This window comes from Podarcis tiliguerta (genome assembly GCF_965153285.1).
Source record: "Podarcis tiliguerta genome assembly, chromosome: 4".
NCBI lineage: Eukaryota > Metazoa > Chordata > Lepidosauria > Squamata > Lacertidae > Podarcis > Podarcis tiliguerta.
The window spans coordinates 80981649-81005949 of NC_139537.1; the positions used below are offsets into that span (position 1 = coordinate 80981649).

At 40.9% G+C, this 24301-nt stretch overlaps 1 protein-coding gene and 1 long non-coding RNA gene across 3 annotated transcripts in view; one reads left to right on the top strand and one right to left on the bottom strand.

The window, feature by feature from the left end:
- The window catches only part of LOC310676352, a 30999-nt gene that overhangs the window by 2248 nt on the left and 4450 nt on the right, over window positions 1-24301 (top strand). The gene's annotated exons all lie outside the window — the stretch shown is intronic.
- CLYBL (citramalyl-CoA lyase) overlaps window positions 3781-24301 on the bottom strand; it is a 186767-nt gene continuing 166246 nt past the window's right edge. For both annotated transcript variants that reach the window (XM_083438048.1, XM_083438049.1), the window contains exons 7-8: window positions 15664-15788; window positions 3781-4164 (exon numbers count right to left, since the gene is read on the bottom strand). In XM_083438048.1, coding sequence (XP_083294174.1) covers window positions 4069-4164; window positions 15664-15788 — 221 coding nt within the window. In that variant the 3' untranslated portion in view covers window positions 3781-4068. The remainder of the gene's footprint in view (window positions 4165-15663; window positions 15789-24301) is intronic.

Here is a 24301-nt window from a genome sequence, read left to right on the forward strand (position 1 = left end):
TGCCCATGACCTAGCTCAAGGTTGTCCTCTGAACTAGCCAGATGTTTAACCGTGAATCAATCACAGTCAGTCCATTGTTTGAAATGCTCCTCAGTTTCAGCTCTGTTAAATCTGGTAGCAAGGCTGGGATGGAGTTCTGCCCCAGGCTGAAGGTACTGCCTGTGAGAGCACATACTACTGGACTAGATTCAGGATGGGAAACACCTGGCACTCCAGATGTTGCTGGCCTGTAACGCACATCGTCCCTGACCCACTGGCCATGTTGGGGGCTGATGGGAGCTGGAGCACCACAATATCTGCAGGCCACAGGTTCCCTACTCCCAGCCGAGGTGGATCAAGGATCTGATAGTAGTCAGGCAGTCTTATGTGTTATGCTTTTGGATCTTTAATCCCTCTTTCCACAAAATGTTTCTGAGTACATACACAAGGTCACACACAGCTACCATGGATTAATCAATATTGAGCAATTATCACCCATAGTTCTCTACTCCCAATTGTTTATGCATTTCGGAATCTGCCCTTGCCAATAAACTTTAATGGAAAAGCAGACCAAAGAACTGTTTTCCCCACAAGGTTTGGGAGGTACTGCAGTCTGGCTATCTGAAGGGGCTTAAGTGGCATGAAAGTTTGGAAAATGCTACTGAGCCCTAGTTTTCAGAAAGCTAGGAAAAAGAGCCTACCAACCATTGGAACTTTTGAGATTCAGCTGCTCTTTTGCGGGAATTGTGAAAGCAAAGCAGGAGACGTTGAGGGAAAGCTGATGGTTTGACTTAACGGGCAGAATAGTTATCTTTAAAGGCTGATTTCAAAAACCTTTTCCCATGTACATTATTAGAGAGCGAATTGCTTGCCGTGTACGGATCATGCAATGACTTGAGTTGCTCAATGTGTGTCTGTTGCTGCAGAATGGTGAAAATGTGCTGCTTCCAGGACTGATGAGAGGCAAATATGGGGCAGTTCCTGCTCAGTGTTCAAAATTAGCCAGGCACCAGATGCATTTTGAACCTGGCTATTGGCCACTTGGGGACGCGGGTGGCGCTGTGGGTAAAACCTCAGTGCCTAGGACTTGCCGATCGTATGGTCGCCGGTTCGAATCCCCGCGGCGGGGTGAGCTCCTGTCTTTCGGTCCCAGCTCCTGCCCACCTAGTAGTTCGAAAGCACACTTAAGTGCAAGTAGATAAATAGGTACCGCTTTATAGCGGGAAGGTAAACGGCGTTTCCGTGTGCTGCGCTGGTGCTGGCTCGCCAGAGCAGCGATGTCACGCTGGCCACGTGACCCGGAAGTGTCTGCGGACAGCACTGGCTCCCGGCCTCTTAAGTGAGATGAGCGCACAACCCTAGAGTCGGACACGACTGCCCCGTATGGGCAGGGGTACCTTTACCTTACCTTTTATTGGCCACTTGAGACCAAGTGAAGATGTCTGGGTGCCAGGATAGCACCTGATACCTCCATCTTCTGGAGGTGCATGCCTGGGGATCATTGGATCTGGACTGTTTTCACACACTAATATTCTATCCTTTGGAATTCTATCAGATATATTCTATCTGCATGATTGGAATGAATTTCTGGAACCAAAATGCTTTTTCTGTGCAGCCTGAGCAGGAACAGTGAAAACCTTATAGTTAGTAGTTGTAGCTTGTCTTCACTTACCCCACCCCACTGTCCTGCTCACAGATGTGAATAATATTCTTACGTTATGAATGATCCTTTTCACCATTAAGAAAGATTGGTAGGAATAAGCCAATATCTTTGTGGACTGTGCCTGGATAAAGTGACTTTTCTTTAAGTTCTCAAAGTTCTTAACCTAGCTCAAGGTCGTCCTCTGAATGTTTAACTGAGAGTCAATCACAGTCAGTCCATCATTTGAAAAATAAGACTTTAGAACTGTCTTACCCCCAAAAATGGCAACTAGATATTGCATTTTGGTGACTGTAACCTTGGTTTAAAGAGCCATTTGGTGCCTAACTTACATATCTGAGCGTCTAACACTGTTCCTGACTCAAAAGCACTGTTGTGGGCAACGCTAATTCCGCTCCAGCTCCCTTGTGCCGCATCTCCTGTAAAGCAACATTCGTGACGCACCCATCATCGGGAAGGATTAGAGGCAAAGGGGGTTGGTTGCAGGCTTCTGAAGGGGTTAGCTAATCCATATTAAGTGGATTTGAGTTTGCACGCTTGGTCTTAATTGCACGGATGGTGAATCAAATCCATTAGTGGTGATCATTACCAAAGCAAGTGGTGGTTTATTTTGGATTAATCCAATAGGCAACGGGCCTTCAGATTTAAGTGACTTAAATTGGGAAGAATTATGGAGGGTAGAAACCTAGTGGATTCCTCTACCTTCAAAAGTTGCAGTGTGGAACTTCCATAAATATGGCCTCCCTCTCTGAATTCCCCCCTTTGCAACTTTTAAAGAGATTGCAGGAGTCTGCTTGGGCTGGAGTTGGGAAACGGCTTACCATGGATTCAAAGGAATTATGAAGGAAATTGCAAAATGTTGCAGCGTGGACTGCTCCTCTTCAGGGTTCCAGCGAGCCATTCCTTTCCCCAGGATACTCCATTCCATTCTGCAGTCCCCTAGCATCCTATTTTCTGTCCTCCCCGCTGCAACAAACCCTCAGCATTCCATGGCCCACTGAGCATGCTCAATTATCATTTGGTTTCTCCCCACCCCCTGGCTGCTTTCCCCCCTAAAGTTTTAAACTACTGCTGCAAACCTTGGAGTCCTCCCAAACCTGCTGATGCTTCCCTCTTATATGTGGATGGGGCCGTTTTGGTTGCAAATCAGACCAGCACCCCGAGAGCGCAGATCACTATTACTATGTACTTAGGTCCTGGTTTCCTTCTGATAAGTGCTGCTGTGGCCAAATGTATGGCTGTTTTCCACTGGAGTGACTGGCTGCAAAGGAAAACACAGCTCTCGTACTTTTCATACACTGCAGTCCTATACAGTACATGTCTAGTGGCGGTTCCCTCACTGCAAGAAGTGAAGTTACAGGGAAGCAGGCAGAGGGTCTTCTCATTAGTGGTGCCCACCCTGTGGAATGCCCTCCCATCCAATGTCAAGGAGATAAATAACTATACAACTTTTAGAAGGCAGCGCTATATAGAGAAGTTCTTAATGTTTAATGTTTTCTTATGCTCTATATTGGAAGCTGCCCACATTGGCTGGGGCAAACCAGTCAGATGGGTGGGGTACAAATAATAAACTCACTCCCAGATAAGGAAGTGTAGAATGAGGTGCAGAACCTGTGACCCTCCCAGATGTTGTTGGGACTCCAACTAACTCTTCTCATCCCTACCCAGCATGGGATGATGGGAATTGTAGTTCCACATCATCTGGAGGGCCACAGGTTCCCTACCCCTGGTGTATAGGATTGCTGCCACTGTTGTACAGAAGGAGGACTTTTTGGAGGGATGGGTTTTCCCTTTTGTATGACAAACTCTACCTCCCCCTTCTAGACAGTCGTACCTCGGTTGTCGAATGGCATCCGTTCCGAAAACGTTTGACAACCACGATGCTGCTTCTGATTGGCTGCAGGAGCTTTCTGCCCTCAATCAGAAGCCACGTCGGATGTTTGGCTTCCAAAAAACATTTGCAAACCGGAACACTCACTTCCGGGTTTGTGGCATTCAGGAGCCAAAACATTAGAGTCACAAGGCATATGGGATCCAAGGTACAATTGTAAAGGGTATGAGAACTCTGCCCCCCCCTTTTTTGCCGCTCATCATTCCCCTTCGCCTGGAAATCTTACAGTAAAAAATTAACCAGACTTGGGTTTCTGCACCAATTTCATTGGTTGTTGTTTTTAATGGATCCGTTCCCCGCACAAGTCGATCTCTGTTTTCAGCCGAGTCTTAACAAGTGAGTACAATGGGAAAAGGGCTCTGATCTTCCCAATATATGGTCCATGACAAGGAAGAAAAATATATGGCAATGTTCAAGGGCAGGTAAACAGTGTTTTGTCGAAGTGTGAACGGTTGCATTTTTCTTCCTCCCAGTTATCATATTGTCCGCCTTCAAATCGCTCCTGGAGCCTCTCTAGGGGGAAGCTTCATTTAGCAGATCATTTTTTCTGAATGGCTGTGGCAAGACTAACAATGTTCTGGGCTTGCTTCAGTAATGGCATGTCTATCATGCTGCCGCGGAAAGTGAAGGCACCCTGGAAAAAGAAAAAAGGAGAAACAGAAAGAAAATACCAAATGCCAGACCATCAGCATCTTAAAAGGGACCTTGGGAAAGGAAAATTGCAGGCTTGGGTTAGCTTTTCATACATTGCCGCAAGACAAGAATCATTAGATCCCACATGAATCAAACCGCGTGGTCTTCTGCTGGCTTTAGAAAAAAGCCAAGAGGCACTGACAATAATAAAAGGGAAATGTACGAAAAACAAACAAAAGATGTGAGCGTGTGAAAGACCAAAACAAAAAACCACTGTGCGTAGAAAAAGACATATATTTACCTCCGAGCCAGAGTCAGAAATGACTCACAGGATGAAATACATTGGCTTTTGGGATGGGGTAGTGGAACTGGGGGTTGGAGGACCCGTATGATTGATCCTGTCCCTTTCTTGAAGAGGGGGAAGCAAAGAGCACACTGCTGGCCTGGACCCCCGAGTCAGGGAGCTCTCCCTTCATACTCCCCAGGAAAAACTGAGCTGAGATGGGTGGACGAGAACAGTAGCTGGCAATTATCACAGATGATGTCTAGCCCATGCCAGCGTTAAGGTGTCCTGGCAATTCCCTCCCCTCCTGCGACAAAGCACCTGTCTTTACCAATTGGGAAAGTGACGTTTAATAATATACTACTGCTACCCACAGGGAGCATTTTCTCCAGCAACAGAACTTTGAACTAGTTAGAAGGCTGGCGAAGCTGTGTTGCCATGCAAAAATCTGCCGCGGGATTGAAACCGGCAGGAATAAGGGGACTTGGTACTCTGTTCCAAGGCGCAGTGTTGTTGCTGGCAATTTGCCATTTTCAAAACTGGTTTGCTGGTTACCTGTTGTATCAACATTACCGATTACCTGCAACTCAGCAATTACAGGGCAGGCGTGGGGAATGTGTTGCTCTTGAGGTGTTACTGGACTACAACTCCCATCATCCTTGGCCATTGGCCATGTTGGCTGGGGCTGTCCAACATCATCTGAAGAGTCTTGGGTTCCCTGTTTCTGTTTTAGAAGGGTGTTTGGGGGTTTGTCTAATATTTATGAACCTGGTGAAATTTCTAGATTGGTATACAGTGAATCTTCCCTGCCCAATATGTTGCCATTGTACACACCAGGCCTTGCGAATGGCTAAATTTAGATTGTGGGCTCCCAAATGAGTTCAAGCATACAAAAGTCTGGTTGGATTTCAGTCGGCTTCTTTCTAGAAATAGCTATGAGTGTGGTTCATTGATAATGCTGATCTCTTTCTCAATGTAAGAGAAAAAGTTTTGCCACAGTTAGAAAAGGAAACAAACCACATCTTGTGAATCATGGAATTGTAGAGTTGGAAGGGACTAAAAGGATCATCTAATCCAGTGATGGCCAAACTTGGCCCTCCAGCTGTTTTGGGACTACAACTCCCATCGTCCCTAGCTAACAGGACCAGTGGTCAGTGATAATGGGAACTGTAGTCCCAAAACAGCTGGAGGGCCAAGTTTGGCCATTACCTATCTAATCCAACCCAACCCTCTGCGATACCCTACTGTTTTGAAAAGGCATAGGGCTAAGGCACATCAGTGGCATAGCATGGATTTCCAAACTGCTTAGAAAAGCCAAATGGCTAATGCAGATGGATAACCTACAATTTCCTAAAATGGGTGCACAATAAAAAATAAAAATTATGAAAAACAGTACAACTGAAAGTAATTCACTTTATCCAAATGACTATTTAATGCAAGATGTTTTGAAGTTTATTTTATTTTTTCCTAAGTGCACATTTTTTGTAGATCACAGTTATCATTTAGTATGCAATAATCATTTATTACTGCTATATTAAGACATAAATCATAGAACTGTAGAGTTGGAAAGGGACCATGAGGATCATCATATCTATCTCTTCTTTCCTTTCCTCTCTCTTACTGGGTTTTTATCATTATTTAACATTCTTGTTTGAATACAAAGAAATACAAATAAATCCTTAAGCCTAGCTGGATTACTACAACAAAAAGTTAGCCTGAAACAAAATATTATAAAATAGATTTTTAGTTGCACACACCTTCAGAACAATGCACAGATCTACAGATAGGAAGAACAATCATTATTCATTATTATTATTTATCTCTGCCTTTCTAGGCATTGTACGTTCAAGGCGGCTAAATCTTGCCCCCATAAGTACAACTGGAAATTTTGCTGTAAATCCTCACTTCAGTAGCTGAGACTGTTTTGTTTTTCTTTTTTGTGGGTGGCAGTGGGGAATGTTGCAAGAATTCACATGCAATGTAACAGTGAAAACTTGATCCCAGTAGTATCTGCCGTTTTAGAAAGCACCAATTTAAGCAAACTGCACTCCTGGAACTATATTACTAAAATAATAGGTTAGAAACCTAAAGGAGGAAACTGTAGTGTAGAAAACGTCAAGGAAATCAAATGAGGGTTAAAGTGCATACATGTTCGGTTTTCTGGTGGGTTTAGATAAGTTTGCTGGGGGGCGGAAATCACTAAAAATCCTAATAGGAGAGTAGGAAATATATTTTCCTAGCATTGATCTGCAGCATTGAGAAGGTTGAGTCAATAATGTTTTGTTTCCTGCAGCAAACTCAATTAAATTTATTTACAGTGCAATCCTATGACTATCTACTCAGAAGTAAGTCCTATTAAATATAATAAGAATCATATAATTGTACAGTTGGAAGGGACCACGAGGATCATCTAGTCTAACTCTGCAATGCAGGAATCCTTTGGCCCAACATGAGGCTCAAACCCACCACCCTGAGATTAAGAGTTTCATGCTGTATGGACTTAGCTATATATTTTAATGTTGCAAACCGCTTTTGAGACCTACATTTTGAGAAGTGGGATAAACATTTGTAAGTACAGTGGTACCTCCGGTTGCAGATGGGATCCGTTCCGGAGGTCTGGTCAGATCCCAAGGTTTCCGCAACCTGAGGACCGCTTCTGTGCATGCGCAGACCGCTTCTGCACATGCGCGCGGGGCGAACCCCGGTAAAATACTTCTGGGTTTGCCGTGCGTGCATCCCAAAGTTTACGTAAACAGAGGGTTACATAAACGGAGGTATGACTGTAAACTAAGTGCCAGTGACATTGTCCGCTTGGGCCTTTTGGGCACTTTCCTTGGTAGATTCTACCAAAATTGAAATGCTACTGTTTGAGATAAAAGTCCGGGATCATGGGTGCTGCTGTTGGGTTCTAAGCACAAATGTATTTAATCATAACTGCAGGCTGCCCAAAGGGCATTCAGATGCCACTGATCATGGCTGAACCAAGACTACATCTGGGACACATTGAATGGGGAAAAGGTTCCTACAAAAAGCCAGATTTCGATAAAGGGAGCAGTATTGTACAAAATCAAAAAGATTTTATATTTTTACATTGGCATAATAGGAGTAACAATGGTGGTACATGATATGGATTTCAGGGCAAAAAGCATAAGATTAGCATGGAGAAGGGAATTAGGTGGAAATAATGCTTCTAGGAACTGAACTCAGGGAGTTTCTACAAATTCCATAAGAGAAACTAGCAAAATACACGGATTGTAATTTGTGTTTATTAGGGATCTCCTATAAGTGATTAAACTGCTTCTAGGAACTCTACCCTGAACTTCTGTTTAAAATACAGTGGTGCCTCGCAAGACGAAATTAATTCGTTCTGCGAGTTTTTTCGTTCTACGAGTTTTTTCGTCTTGCGAAGCACCAATGTGTATTGACGGTTTCCCATAGGAATGCATTGGCGGTTTTAAAAAAAAGGCGCAAGACGTTTCGTCTTGCGAAGCAAGCCCATAGGGAAATCCGTCTTGCGAAGCAACTCAGAAAACGAAAAACTCTTTCGTCTTGCGAGTTTTTCGTCTTCCGAGGCATTCGTCTTGCGAGGTACCACTGTAAATTGATCTATGAATGACTCAAGGTTTTGAAGGTTGAGATTCTAAACATTATTGCTTATTTACATAATCCTAACTTAAAGCCAACTGGCTTTAGGTGGGGCAACTGGTCCTTCAGTCGCTGTTGGGCGTCAGCTCCAGCCAGCATGGCCAATGGCCAGGGACGAGGGAGGCCACCCGGAGGGGTTCTGCGCCCCCATCCCTAATCCAGGCCAGAGACCCAATGAAAGCATATAGGGCATGCTCTTTTTGAAGAGGTGCCAGTGCACAGAATCTGAACATCAATATTAGTTTCCCATAACTGGATTGTTTTTATTCACACGTGTGTACCTAAATTATGAATGTAACAGGGGTAGGAAGTTAGCAGTTGAGGGTGGGATTCGAGCTCAATGCAGACCGCCAATGGTTTTGTTCTAACCCTGTCCTGCAGTAACACTGCCTCTCATGTATACTTCTGGATCTCAGCTACTGTTTTATTTTGTAAACCTCATTGAGGTGGTTTTTATCTTCTCAAGGTGGTATAAATATATAGGAAATAGGTATACATCTTAAGGATCCCAGTCCCCAAAATTTAAACTATTGGCAGTGTTATTCCAGGGGGGCTGAGATAGGGATGGGGTTCAAGGAAATAAGGCTAAAGTAGTGACAGGCAGGACAAATGTCTTTGTAAGCGATTCTGAGTCTCCTCTAGCTTCAGAGTCATCTTCTGAACCACAAAACCGAATGTGAACAAAACGTTGCAATTTTCGGCCGATAAAGCTTTGTGGCAGGCGCGGGCGCTTAATTCTAGCGAAACCCATGCCAAATACAGTGAAATGAAAAAAACAACGCAGGATTGCTGCCACTTAAATTAGCTGAAATGATATTTAGGCTGTATTGCTTTCCTTTGAGTGCTCTCAGTATGCCCCGAAGAAGGCCATCTGGCCAGAACATTAGTTCTTTTGTTACACCCTGCATTGGAGGAAGAAAGAAAGAAGGCAGCTGAGCACCATTGTACCTGTGAGCACTGGGGGGAAAAACACACCAGATATTTAAGGTTTGGAAGGTATGCTTTTCCAGCGCTCTTGCTGCAAGCCAAATCTATATCCTATCATGCTCAGCAGCTCAGCCTGCCACCATGAGCAGAGTGTGAAATACACATTTCCACCCCCACACCCTTGATATTTCTCCAGTCCTTCAGGGATCCAAGTTTGGAGGCAAGGGAGGGATAGAGGGAAACAATATCAGGGTGAATACATTTTGCATGATTCCTCCATATTTAGGCTCAATGAGTTTGCATGCAGAAGGGCTCGGGTTCAATTGCTATTAAAATGGCCAGATAGCCAGGGCTATGAAATGCTGAGAACTTGGAGGACTGTTGCCAGCAATCCTGGCATAGATGGATCCATGGGTTCACTGGCATAAAGCAGTTTCACATGGTAATCTTTGCTACCTGAGGCCAGTTAACCCATTACCCTACTGTATAGAATAGGGCACCAAGCAGATTGTGGTTTCAGTTTCCTGGGTGTGTTTCTCTTTGTTGATCAGTGTTTCTCAGAAAGTAGTGGCTGGTCCATTATGAGATAAGTAGAGCAGTGGCCATCCTGGGATTTAAGAGTAGATCACTGGTACCCTGGGCATGGTTTTAGCTTAGAAACAAGGTTTTCCAAATACAATGAAAACCATGTATTTTGGATTCAGCCATCCAGGTATGATGGAAGTGGTTGTTGGTTTCAAGCAAAGGTTGTATTGTGGCTTGTTCAGTCCCACCACCACCACACCAGTTCCCTTCATTCTTCTGTGAGCCTCTGAAGCCTAGTATTTCCCCCTCTCTGCCCTATTCCATCTTATGTGGAAAGACACTGGCTACTGCAGCCAGTTTCACACAGTATGCTAAGGCAAACAAACCTTGACTTGGATAGACCGCATTGAAGAGAAGCTTGCAAACACTTTGCTCCTATAAAAATGTAAATGGACCACTGACCATTAGGTTCAGTTGTGGCCGACTGTGGGGTTGCGGCACTCATCTCGCTTTATTGGCTGAGGGAGCCAGCGTACAGCTTCTGGGTCATGTGGCCAGCATGACTAAGCCACTTCTGGCGAACCAGAGCAGCGCACAGAAATGCCGTTTACCTTCCTGCCGGAGCGGTACCTAGTTATCTACTTGCACTTTGATGTGCTTTCGAACTGCTAGGTTGGCAGGAGCAGGGATCGAGCAACAGGAGCTCACCCCATCGCGGGGATTTGAACCGCCGACCTTCTGATCGGCAAGTCCTAGGCTCTGTGGTTTAACCCACAGCACCACCCATGTCCCTTTGCTCCTACCTGGTCCTTTTTGCTGTCCTGAGCTAAGCCAAGGTTTGGCTTACTGTATCATCTGAACTGGAACTCAGGGTTAAGCTGCATGAATGAATATAATTGTTGGACCCGTATCCAGGAGATACGGGTGTGAGACACCTTTCACTGTGGATGTGTTTGTGTAAAAACTACTTTCTCATCTTCTGTCAAGAAGAGGTAATGTAGAACATGCTGAAGGCAGAAAGGTATGATAAACTGGCAAGTCAGGGTATGACTCCACAAGTGGTAACAGGATTCAGTATTCAATTGTCTCTCCCAGCTTTAACAGAAAGCAATAGTGGGGCTGGCTTTCCATGTACCCCCAGAAGTATGGCACAACCCTCTAACTAGCAGCTGATAAAGTGATTATCCTTTATATATCTTCCCACACCACAATGGCTCCCGTATGTATTATTTTATTTGTGAAGACATAGAACCAACTCCATCCGTAAGGATCAGAGTGGTTCATAATTATTATTTCCCTTATTTATAATTTTCACAGCTCACCAGTGTGGCAATTATTTCCATTTTACAGATGGGAAACTAAGATTATAAGATTACTTGTTGCCCACTGCTACCCAGTTTCTCTGTGGTTTTTGAGCTAAAATGGATGGATTCTATAACCAATATATATTATACAGATTAAGTTCATTTACTGCATCTGCATTATTTTGCATAATGTATTCTGTTGTTTTTACTCAGTTACATAATTTAGTTTGAGAACTTTAATCTTGGGGAAGGACAAGGATCTGTGTGGAGCACTGAAACCTCACTTAGTGATCACACAAAATCTTACTTGGCCAGGTATTCAAGAACTTGCCCCATACCTCCTGGTGTCCGGCTCACTGTAGGAACAATGTGTGTTACTTGACTGACATGGTACCATTTGTCATAAAGTTACCTACATATTTCCATTGTAGGTTTTTATTTTACTGGAGGTACTTTGGTTTAAGTGAGCAGAATCTACTTGTCAAATGGTAGTTACACTACCTTGCTTCTAAACGTTTTCTGTCACCACGTATTTTCCAACTTTCACTTTAGATTGTTAGAGTCTTAGGCACAACTGTCAACGTTTCCTTTTTTTTAAAAGGGAAATTCCCTTATTCCGAATAGGATTCCTCGCAGTTGACAGCTATGGTCTTAGGATCCTGGTCTGCATTCATATCTAAGACTTTCTTCCTCAGAATAATGGCCCTGATCTATCCCTAGTCAGGTGTAAATAAGTTTGCTAGTATATTATGCAGGTAAGGGAGTACAAATTCAGATTAACATCAGAATGCTCATCCTCTCTTTGTAAACAGCTTTGATAAATTTTATGAAATAAAAATAAATAAGTGTGACTATTCCTCCGATTTACGTCTAGGGCTCCCAAAATATAAACCTGTTTCTGCATGAAAACCTTCTTAGCTGGACTAGCAAATGATAACTTTTGGTCAACCCGAGCGCATTGCTGTTCTCTGTTGAAAATGAGTGACAATTGATTCAAAAATAGATTTTAAAACTTTATTTCAAAAGGTAACGGGTGTGAGTCTGTGTAGTTATAAAGGTTATTAAAGATGAAAACAGAATAGAACATGCATAAATAACACAACATTTAATTTTTTTTTAAAAAAGCATAATTGCATATTCTTTTCTAATTAAAAAAATATTCTTGCACTTCTATTGTGCATTCCTATCATGGTGAAAGGCGGTACAAATTATTACAAATAAAATTCTTTAAAATGCTTAGTAATATTACCTCTGAATATATTTATCACTGTATTGCTTACAGCTTAACAGAATTTGTACTGCGATGTTTTTATGAGCTTTTTTTAAAAAAAGGAAAAGGGAGAACTAAGCAAAATTAGTACTATAATACAGGTGAAATATAGTGTTTGTTTTATGATCTCTGTCAATATGGGGGGGGGGAAGCTATGTGAATATGGGATACAATGAAATATATGAGCTATAAATGAAACACAGACATTAGTGTATAAACATGTCAATATTTTGTTAAAAGTAACTGACTGGTTTGGCTGAATGATGGGTTGAATTTTTCCAACATTCAAAGAAACAAAAACAATTTTTTTTATCCCATTTACATCAAATCTGAAGTTGCTACCTGAACATAATGTAAGTCGTCTTCTGTTACTGTAATAGCCATTTATTTTTTACTCAATTTCTTTCTGATTTCCGTTAGTACTTCTTACTACACCAAATCTTTCAGTCACTTAAGAGGCAGGAGGGTAGCTTGGATTCTTTCAACAATGGCTGCTCTGTACTTTCCAAACTCTGATAAATTGTGTTACCCGATTGCTGTGTGTTAATATAAACTATTGTTGACTGAGGGCATCGAACTTTGTTCACTAGGAACTTCCAATTAACAACAAACTGTGATCCCGGAGGCTCAAGACCAGCAATTTATCTGTGAGCAAACTAGTCACTCTAATCCTTTGCATTTCAGGATTTCTTTTCCAGGCTTTCAGTTTTGATTAATAACACACAGACACACCATGGAAAGCTTAACAGTGTCAAGCCAGAATAGTATTTTAGCTTTGCTGAAATTAAAGATTTGGTTTCGTGAAAGGAACAGGAAGGAATAAGATGGAGACTGCAGAATTGCTGGCAATGTGGTATATATGCATTGGTTTTCTTGTAAGGAAAAGAAAGTAATATATTAGCAATACATAACTAGAACCTTTCAGGACCAGGAGGCTCAAATCATGACGAAAATTTTAATGCCTTTTTTGGACATGCCACACAAGTCTCCTGTTGTGAGAACTAGTTCTTTTGGAAAATTAAGCAATCATACATAACCAGATCTCTTCTTAAGTGTCAGGTTTTTCAATATACACACACTGATAAGTTTTAAGGAAATGTTGATCAAACAGCATTCTGTATCTCCTCACTGGGTGAGAACAGTTCTTTGCTGAAGTCAATGGCAGAGCTCTCGCTCACTTTGATGAGGTCAAAATTTAATCCTACAGTGAATGGTCAGTGTCATATTTATAAAGACTGGGAGTTAAAGGTGGGGTGGCAAAGAACTTGCGTATTTCCACAAATTTCATTCAATTGTCAGCAGGCTAAACAGGGTTGTGTGCATTGCAAAAGTGTTTCTGAACTATCAGTCTACCCTGACTGTGGGCCACATTCCTCAATTGATTCTAAGATCATTGCAAATCAGTTGCTGCATCTAAGAAGCAATTAGGGTGGCGAGTACAAAAGTCTTTGGAAGAACTTAGGAAAAACAATGCAAGTCTCTTCTATGTCAGGTGTGTAGTGGTATAAAATGATAGCCCAGCAAGGCTTTTCAAAATGTACATGGCTCCCCAGTGCAAAAGCAATAAATATAAATATTTTGCCCCTTTGATCACTCCCCACATTGTCTTTCTGTGTAGTCTTCATAAGTCCCTGGAAAATGTTAGCTGCCATATGTACACCCTATTGGCACTGTACACACACAGATGGGTATAAAGAGATGGTTGCTAACAGGTGTACAGAGAAAATGCAAAAAAATAAAATTAAAAAGCTGTTAGCATATATATATATTTAAAAATGTTTCACTCATTAGAGGCTTTAAACATATGAAATAAGGTGATCAAAACGAAAGATTTGCAAATTGTTATTTCTATAAACCTTAATATAGCATCTGGGTTTGACATTAGAGTTATAGTTATGTGATAAACTATGGCTTAAGACAGAAGGGAAGCTTCCTTATGGGTATATGGCAATCAGTTTATCCTAAGGAGTAGGTTTGATGATAAAATGGAAATATGGTGTATTTCTGAAACAAAGTCATATTGCGGGAATGGGTCATTTGGCACGCACTAGCAGGATAGAAACATGTGAAACTATCGCCATATATTTTCGCAATGCAATCTATGCGATAGTGGGATTTGTAAGGGACAGGAAGAAGTACATACGCATATAAACACACAAATATCTCTTGTGTGCGTTCAGATTTGCTAAAGATGTTTCCTTGGCAATTAAATATTGTGTAAATTGCACAGAAAGAATCACACGTTCTCTGCTGCACTTCTGGACACTGAAACTTCGCTGGCTTGATAACCATTTCAGATTTTGGCTCTTGCTAGAAGAATCACATTTAATTGCAACTTTCCCCTGCCCCTCCCCCCCCAAAGTGGCAAACTACATTATAGCAAATAACCTTTAAGATAATTAGCCGACAATGCTGCAACGAGCATAAAATTTTCCTTCAGGCGACCCCTAATTTAAGTGTTACTGGCACAAAGTGAAGACAGATTGTGCTTCACCACCGCAATGTTTACATAGCAGAAACCCACAGAGCAGGAAACAGGAGACTCAATGATGCACTAAATTAGGAACAATCATATTCAAGAAGTAATTTGCTTTCTTTTCTATCCAAAAAAACCCCTCCAGTCCAAAAAATAAGTTCTGAAAAATAATAATTCCAAATTTCCACCTGTACTTTGCAATCAGCTGATGTCCAATTCTGTAAGGAGTCTCGTAGCATGCAAAACTTGACTCACAAATGAGCTTTACACCCAGAAGTTTCTCAAAGTGTGAAAAACAATAATTGGTCTCTCCTATTTAGGAGTTGGGTGGGAAGAAGACAAAGAAAACCCAAACATGATTGTTTTCTTGAAGTTAGATGAAAATGAAAGCCGTCTGAGTAATTAATAAATAATACAGTGGCGCAGAATTAGTGGGGGGTTTTTCTTCCTTTTTTTCTTCATAAAATATCTTAGTCAGATATAACGGTATTATTGGAGTTGATTAAACTAACTAGATCCCTAGGTACACTACCTACACTGTTTATTTACTTAAAATCATTTATAAACCGCTTAATATTTTTAAAAAGAATTTCTTAAGTGGTATACAAGATAAAAACAAAAAACAAAACCACTAAAACAAAAATGCAACACAATACGACTTTTATTCTGAACAGTAGTATAAAAAGCATTGGAAACAAATGAAAACAAGAACCCAGCTAATTCCAACAAATCTTATGCATCAGGGAAATCACGGAGAAAAAGGCATGCTGTTAGAATGCATCTGAATTTAAGGTGTATCATTTAAAGGACGAACGACAAGAAGCAAAACTCAGGACACCTGACTGAAACTGCCATTTAACATGAACGAGTCATAGGTTTTGATATAAAACTGCTTTTCTCTCAACAAAATGCAAGTTACTTATTTTTTTGAGTTAATATACGCTAGTGTATATTCTATATAATACATGTTATGTAATGTACCCTTTATGATAACTTGAAAACACTTTTACATTTTCTTCCATTTGAAACATTATATATAAAGGAAACACAGTATGAAAAAAGGGGTTTACCTTCCCTATGCGCTGATGCTCTTCAAATGCTGTGATAAGTTCTTCTGCCCACATAATTTTTTCAGGGCTTGGCGAGAACTGTTCCTGGACAACGGCAACTTGATTAGGGTGAATCACCTGCTTACCTACAAAGAAGATTAATAACCCCAGAGTTAAGCATTTACTAACAGATGCTCCAGCAAAATGTTCCAATCACTTGAGGCTTTCAAATACTGCACCGACTCTCATTTTTCGATGGTTCTTTTTTTTAAAAAAAACCCACACCATTCATTGTTAAATTATGCATCTCCTTACCCTAAATGAGCTAAAAATAGACATAACAACTCTGTGTTTTTTTAAAAATAGATGTGACTAGCATTTCAGGGTTTTTTCCCCCTCCCTGCCAGCTATTCAAACATAGTATAAAAGATATAGCCAGACTTTAGAAGATCCTTATTCCTGTTAAAAAGGGAAATGATGGAAATAAGATCTATCACCAAAGCATAAAGCTTTTATGCAGTTTGCACGTTTTTCTTTTTCCAAATAATTATTCTCTAGCAGTGCAATCTTAATACATGACTAAGTTCCATTATTCCCAGTGGGGCATTTTCCCAGGTTCATGTTTACAGGATTGCAGCCTAAATTGTCCTCGTGTTAGGATTTACATTTTAGCAACATTCTGCACCAACTTATTATTTATTAAATTTATAGACTGCCCCATCTGCAAGTCAAATTCGCCTTTACAAATATGGGCTATAATCCACCAAAAAGTTCTCCTTCATAAGCCCCATTGAAATGAATGGGAGGTGCTCAAGAGTTTAGCTATCACCAGTGAGTGAAATCCAACTTTGTTGCCCACCAGTGAAATTGACATCGGTGATGGAACAGATTCCTTGTGAAACCCCTGCCCTTGCCTAAAATCTAATGGATCCTCTAGAACAGGTCTGGGTGAATAAGGTGGTGAGATCAAATGGAAGTCTTTTTGTATGAAGTTGCATGACACCCAGTGGGTTTTGCACAGAGGAAGTTTCCCTGTGGGCTTGTGTCTTTTAAAATGTGACCCCCATTCCAGTCCCATCCTACTGGCTCAGAAAAGTTAAATAAAATTAAATCAAAAGGAATCCACATTTATTTGAATTTTTCATTTGACAATTTTATTAGTTTCTCTAAGATATTCTGTGCTCTCCTCGCCATGTGTTTATCTTTTAAACTGAGTAATAAGTACTGTGCTACTATAATGCTTTTCTTGTGGAAGTGGGGCTAAAAAGAAGAAACAAAAATCTTTTAGAACTACATTAAACCGGTCTATGCTGTGCTGAAGTTTAAGAAAGCCTTAACAGACAGTACCCATTACAAGTAATGCGATTTGATGTTCAATGAGAAAAATATAGATTTCTTTAATAAATGGGATTCCTGTAGATCCTTACAACATTTTTATTCTTCTAACAGTGAATAATTGCAGAGGGGAAATCATACAGTAACTTTTAAAAAAATGCTACACCTCTTCATGTGAAAGGGACTTGGCTTTAAAAAAAAAAATCAAAATAAGAAAAATAGCAACAAAATCAGAACTCAGGTTGAGCTTTCTTTTCTGCATACATGTTTGCATATTATGAGTATCCTAATATTTTATTTGGTTGCATTAAAATGGATTCTTACACCCACACCTGAATCTTTTTCAATAGACTCTTAGAAAGGTTTTGCAAAGAACTGTCAATAGATTTGCCCTCATTAAAAATTTTATAACGACATGGCTCATTATATTGAGCATTAAACTCAAACTCTTATTTTTGGGCGCAAACAATATTTCAGAAATTTCCAGTTGCCATAAATGAGTTGTGTGTGTTTTGCAGAAGTACTTTACATTAATGTGCAAGTCCCAAAACTGTTTTGAAATGTGCTCATTTTCAGCTGGTACAAAACCAGGGAAGCAATTAGCAAAAAGTCATAATCTGTTAATTCATTAAAAAATTTTGCAGCTCAGGGAGAGGCACATTTAAGCAACACAAAATTAGAAGCTCAAATGAAAACTGGAAATTACTATGAATAAGAAAGTAAAGAAAAAGAACTGCAAGAATGTGTGCCTTCATTTCTATGATTTGTTGTTTAAGGAATTTTGATGTTTTCCAGTTTTATTCTTGCTAATAAAAATAAAACTGAAATCAATTCTATGCAAATAAGGTACTTTTTGTAGCTGCAGCACATAGTTTAGAAAGTTATACCACAAGATGCTTCATCATATTTCATTTTTAATTACATTTTCACTTTTCGCAACCTGAATATTCATAACGTGCACTTGAGATGCTCTCATAAGTTTCACATCTTTAAAAATCCTAATTTTAAAAAAGAAATTACATTGAATAAATTAGTGTAATTCAATAATCTGTTCTATCTGCAGAAAGAAGTGTCATTTTCTGAAATTGAGAGAAATTTCAAATTACGACTATGGTGAATATACCATAGTTTTTAGTTTTTATTCTGCTTTACTTGTAATAGACAAAATGTAAATTTTATTACAAAATATAGAAAATATACATTTAAAGACAAAGTTCAGCACTGTGAGAAAGAAGGCCTGAAATACTGGTCAATTAGTTTTTTTAAAAAGGTATATTGCAGTGATGGTATATAATGTAAGGGCTTTAACCTGTTTAAATGTGTGACCTCAGTAAAAAAAATAAAACGCCATTTGATTTATGGCCTCGGTTGCCTTTTGTTACACCTTGTGTACCAAACAAGTGTATAATGGACGTTAGTGTCATGGAGAAACAAGGGAAATATTATAAACCAAACAGTTGTTATTGACAAGTTAGAGAGAGATTGCAGAGTGGGAAGGCATTAAAATTTATGGCCATGAAATCCTTTTTGCAGTACCATTTGATATATCATGCTTTAAATCAATACCTGTCAAGTCTTTTATGTAATTCTATGATGGTGTCATTTTTTGTCTTCTACAAAAGATTGTAAAAAAAAAAGGGGGGGGGAACCCTATAGTGTTTCATATTTATATCCAGCTTCCCAGCATGTTGCAATGGAGTAGCTATAATGACTAAGTCAGCTGTTAAAGTGTCATTCCAGGGTTTACAATTTTTATGTATGTAAACATGATTACAGCCGATAAGACATTTATACAGAGAGCATCCCGAAATAAAACTCGTGGGTTACGCAGACTCGTAAGTGGTAAACTGCCAGGAAACAAGAGCCTTTAAAAACAATGACTGCGCTTCAAAATGATGGCTGAAAACATGGGTGCAATCCTGTGGCAAGATCGGCTGGGTTGAGTAGCTTAGGATACAGCGGACCTCTGACTCAGCTGGGCAAGGATGCTGGAGTAGCAAGCTTATCCCAGCTCAGATGAAGCTTGGCTAAGACTGCTGTAAGTCCCCCCAAAAAGAGTGTTTCAGGGGTGTCCACTGGTTGGATCCTAAGGCAGAGCTGTAGCTATGGGGGGGTGGGGCTGGCTAGCCAGGTGTTTCTGCCCTGGGTTAAGCCTCCAGAGGGGTGCCACTGAGGCTCCCAGCCTGTGTGTGTGTATGCAAATGCACAGGGGTGTGTGTGCCAAACTGGATATTTGAAATAAAGTGAAATAAAACTTAGTTTTGCCCCTGCCTAAGGCTGGACGCGGGTGGTGCTGTGGGTTAAACCACAGAGCCTAGGACTTGCCGATCAGAAGGTTGGCGGATCGAATCCCCGTGACGGGGTGAGCTCCTGTTGCTTGGTCCCTGCTCCTGCCAACCTAGCAGTTCGAAAGCACGTCAAAGTCCCGCTCTGGTGGGAAGGTAAACGGCGTTTCTGTGCGCTGCTCTGGTCCGCCAGAAGCGGCTTAGTCATGCTGGCCACATGACCCGGAAGCTGTACACTGGCTCCCTCGGCCAATAAAGCGAGATGAGCGCCGCAACACCAGAGTCAGCCATGACTGGACCTAATGGTCAGGGGTCCCTTTACCTTTACCGCTGTTCAGCTTCGTCACATGGCCTGGTATATAGCACTATTTTAAAGGCTTGTTTCCCCCCTGTGAGGATCAGGCAGAGCTGCAGCAGCCCCACTGTTGAACAGGTTTTGGATCTGGTATAAATTTACACTGGCTTAACTTAGACCGGCTTGCTTTAGGCCAGCTTCTCGTGCATAGGATTGCTCCATATACAAGAAATGCATCGTTTATCGTTTAGGGAATGCCAAATGAAACTTTATGGTCACGTCGCATGAAGTCTACCATAGTCGTATTGTAAATATTTTACTAAGGCACTTCTGACTTTTGAGAAGTGATTCCTTTTGAACTGTTGTTGTGTGGACTAAACATTGTGAGAGATTGAATTTAGGCACTGTTGAATGTTTTGCTTGTAACGTTTGGAAAAGACATTTCTATATCCTTTTGCATGAAAACCTGGGAGACAAATTCATATATTTCTTCAATGAGGTGTTGGAGCCATAATTCTGTGGCTTTTCCCAATGCTGATGTGGTTGTAGGGCCAATAATTAAGTTCTTTCCTACACAAATATAATTGTCATCCACACATTACCGGAGGGCATGGGAAGCAGTGAGCACTCTGGCAACAACTCTACACCTGTCTGGATATAACATTGACTAATACAGCTAACTAACATTTAGCTTAATCCTAGAGTCAGAGAGGCCTAACTCTGCATAGGATTAAAGCCATATTTAAAAGCTATGAACATAACCAAACAAGAGAGAGCAGGTAGAGGAGGTTTATGCTAAAGAGTTCTCCTTTGCGAGTACGTTTTAAATTTTGATTTAGGGATGGCTGGTTTGCTAATTATCCTGAACTGCTAGAGGTAAGATAACTCTTAGGGGCAGGTTTTCAAATGGCTAATCTGATTATTACATTACAGTGGACGCTCGGGTTGCGAACATGATCCATGTGGGATGCACCTTCACAACCCGCAGCATTCGCAACCTGTGTCTGCGCATGTATGGGTTGCGATTCGACGCTTCTGCGCATGCGCAAAGAGCGATTGAGTGCTTCTACGCATGCGCGGCCGCTGAAACCTGGAAGTAATCTGTTCCGGTACTTCTGGGTTTCGGCAGTCCGCAACCCAAAAAAACGCAACCTGAAGCAGCTGTAACCCAAGGTATGACTGTACAGGAGAATCTTTACATTAACCTTCCCCAACCTCAGGCCTTCCAGATGTTTAGGACCACAAGTTCAAAAACTCCTGAACGTTGGCCATGCCAGCTGGGGTTGATGTCCAGCAACGTTTTGGACAAACACTATCCCTGCCATCTTGCATTAGACAGATGAACATTTATGAAATGCTTTGCTCATTCAGTTCTGCATGACAAAAACATTGATAATGATAGGGATTGGTAGGAGGATATTTTATATTAATTATATTTAATCCTCTCGAGACCCACGTGTTTTTGCCTGCGAATATCCCACAGATAACAGCTAAGGGACAATTTAGTGATCTTCTGTGCCCTTAATTCATACACAGGTGCCACTGGGATGAATGGGGATTCACTGAGGAAATAGCAACAACACCACTCATCTGTTTTTGCTTTAGATATCTTGCTTGTCAACATTTATTTACTGGTTTATTTTTTTAATTATAAAAAATTCTATCTTGCCCTATAAGCAGATCTCTCAGAGCAGCTGCCACATGGACTCCACTTCAAATCACTGTAGGTGGTGGCTGTTATCATATGATGAGGCATTTGTGTAAAGCGGTTTACCCCACAGATGGTGTTAGTTTTTCCATGCCACGGCAAATGAGGGTAAAGAAAAGTTTGCAGTGGCATAGTGAAATGCATTTAATCCACACTGGAACAGCTCCTCACATGATAGCAGCTGCTACGTGGAGCAATGCTTATCACATAGAAATACTAGTAACTTCAACAGAAAGTATTCATCATGCCTTTTAGCAACATAAGCTATTTTTAATTCCAATAGATGAAAATGCCAATATGTTCATAGTAGAAAATTTAAATTCATGACTTTGGGACAGGCCATTTACAAGAGCATTTATGCAGATTGGTTACGGCTTAACACACTTTAGTCAAGATGATTTGAGGGAGGTGAAAAGGGAGAATTTGTTCTTTTCAAAATCCTTCAAAAACACCATCCTTCAAAATGGTGCTGAATTTGCAGTGTGCCATATTAATTATTCTAGAATAAAAATGTATTACATAAAGGATTATATGCTCCCCAAAACATTAAGTGGAAGGCTGCTGGGGTAGAGGAATCCAGCCTTTTATCACATTTTAAACTGCTTTGATTGTGTGAGCACAAGGTTAACTAAAATTCACCTTGTCCACTTAACCTGGGTCTAGTGATCTTGATATTATATAGGCAGCTGCATACCTCCAAAACTGTGCACTTTGGAGACAGATTGCCTGCTTCATTTTCACAAGTAGAAAGTTATCATAATTTATTGTGTTCACTCCAAATCATGTGGAATAGTGATGTTAGTGAATTTGAGAAACATAACTTTACTTAGTCTGGAATAAGATAGTTTGGGCTTGTCAACACTTGGTTCATCAAGAGCAGGTGATGGGCCGAGTGACCTATTACTACATTTTCAGTTTTCAGGCTCTAAAGGGGCCTGTGCAAACATACAAAGCATTTCTGTGCTCAGAAGAGGGGATGATGAATAATTTTTTTAAAGCTTTCAGAAGCACTTCCTTGTCACATGGGAAGGAACCATAGCTCAGTCGTTTCCTGAAGGTTCCAGCTTCAACCTCTGGTATCTCCAGTTAAAAACAAACGAATAGGTGATGACAAAGACCCAGAAGAGCTGTTGCCTCTTAGTACACAGTCCATACTGGTCTAGACGAACCAACACTCTGGCCTGATAGAAGACAGATTTCTGTGTTGCTATGGTCCAAAGGGCCTCCAACTTTTGGAGGGAGTCTTCAAGTGGTATTCTAATCTGCTGCAGACCGTTGAGAGCAAATGAGCTTTCGTGCATGTGTACCATTTTGGATTTCATCCATTGACTTTAACAGGAGTGTGACAAAGCCTTGAAAGTTGGTTGGTTGGGTAAAGGAAACAGTAGGCACTTTGATGCATGCGTTGTGTCTGGAAAGTGCCCCAAGTAATTCTTGTAGTATGTGGAATGGAAGAGTATTAGCCTGTTGTTCTTGATAATATTTCTGGCAAGCAGCAAAAACAAGGAAGAGTCTTGTGGCAGTTTAAAAACTTAACATATTTATTATGGCACAAGCTTTCAGGGACAGAAGCTGAAATGCGATAACACCATTAAGTTTCCACAAGTCTCCTTCTCCTTCTTCATTATTGATAGCTAGGTTGGTGCTTTAAATGGTTCTTCAAGTTGCATTTCCTCCAGAAACCAAGAGGGATTTTGAACTTTTTATTTTAAGAAGGCACTTCTTACTAGATTAAGAGCTTCAGAGAGGTCCCTGCTCCCCAGTCTTACAGACCTGCCTATCTGTAAAAGTGTCACATACCCATCCTGATTGAAAGGTATCGCTGAAACATTGGTACTGCTGTTCTTTAAAGAACGCTGTAATCTTTGTATGCAAGCCAAGTAGCTGATTCCTATCATAAAGCTGCAATCTTTGTTATGTATCGCATCTCATAGGGGCGCCTGCATGATCTAGCGCACCAATCATTGGCGAAATGTCTGTGTTACAGGGATTGGCTGCAAGGAGCCTGCTGATCGCACTGCCTTGCCAGTACCATCAGGTGAACAGGCAATTACTGGGAAGCAAGCCAGAATTGGGGAAAGCAACTGAAAGGAAAGACTGACAAGAAAATAACTATCATAGCCTAATTAGCATATCGGGTTGTTGTTGTGGTGTGTGTGTGTTTTAAGCTCCAGCACTTCATAATAAAAACGTGGACTATGAGGATTTTTGACCATTTATTGAAATGAATGTACAGCTGTGATTAGCAGATGTTAGAAGTAGAGGAGGTTTTATTCAAATTTGTTAAAGACGCTTTTAAAAAATGTGATTCCCAAAATGTAACGGCAGCATTATTTTATTTTTTGCATAAATGTACACTCACAGGCATACATGAATTGGAAACTGAGTGGTGTGCAAGGTTTTCAGCCGATATTGTGTTTCCTCTAACCTGCGAGAGCAGGAGGAGCCTTCATTTATACTTTACTTTCCCTAAATCATAAAAAGAGTAACGCACTTGGGTGTGACTTGTTGAAAGACTCTTTAAGGGCCTAGTTTTGCACTTGGAATTTTCCGCCTGCCGTTTTACAGGCAAAAGTAATTGTGAAAACGTTTTATAGCGTTTGGACTTCTCTGCTCCTCCACCAGTCAGCGTAAGGAGACGAACAGGGGGGGTCCATGCTGCAGAACACGTCTGTTTGATGATTAAGGAGAAGAGATAATACATTTTAAACCAAGGGTGAAGGGAGTCTTGTTTTTATATCTTTATGGGTAGTGTGGGGGCGGGGGAAAGGGATGACTGTGGGTGCTCTCTTGTGAAAGCAGGATGCTTTAAGGGGAGATATGTATAAACCACACCTCCTCCCATCTTTTAGTGCGAGTTTAAATTTGAGAACGTAAATGGAGACGTGAGAATGCTGCAGCTCTCTATAAATATATTCTTGAATATTGGTTGGGTGGGGCTGGTTGTCTCTGCTGCATTTCAGTATTTTGGACCTGCTATCAATTATTATGATTCTCATTTGTTGGTTATTTCAGTATAAAACAAACAAACAAGCA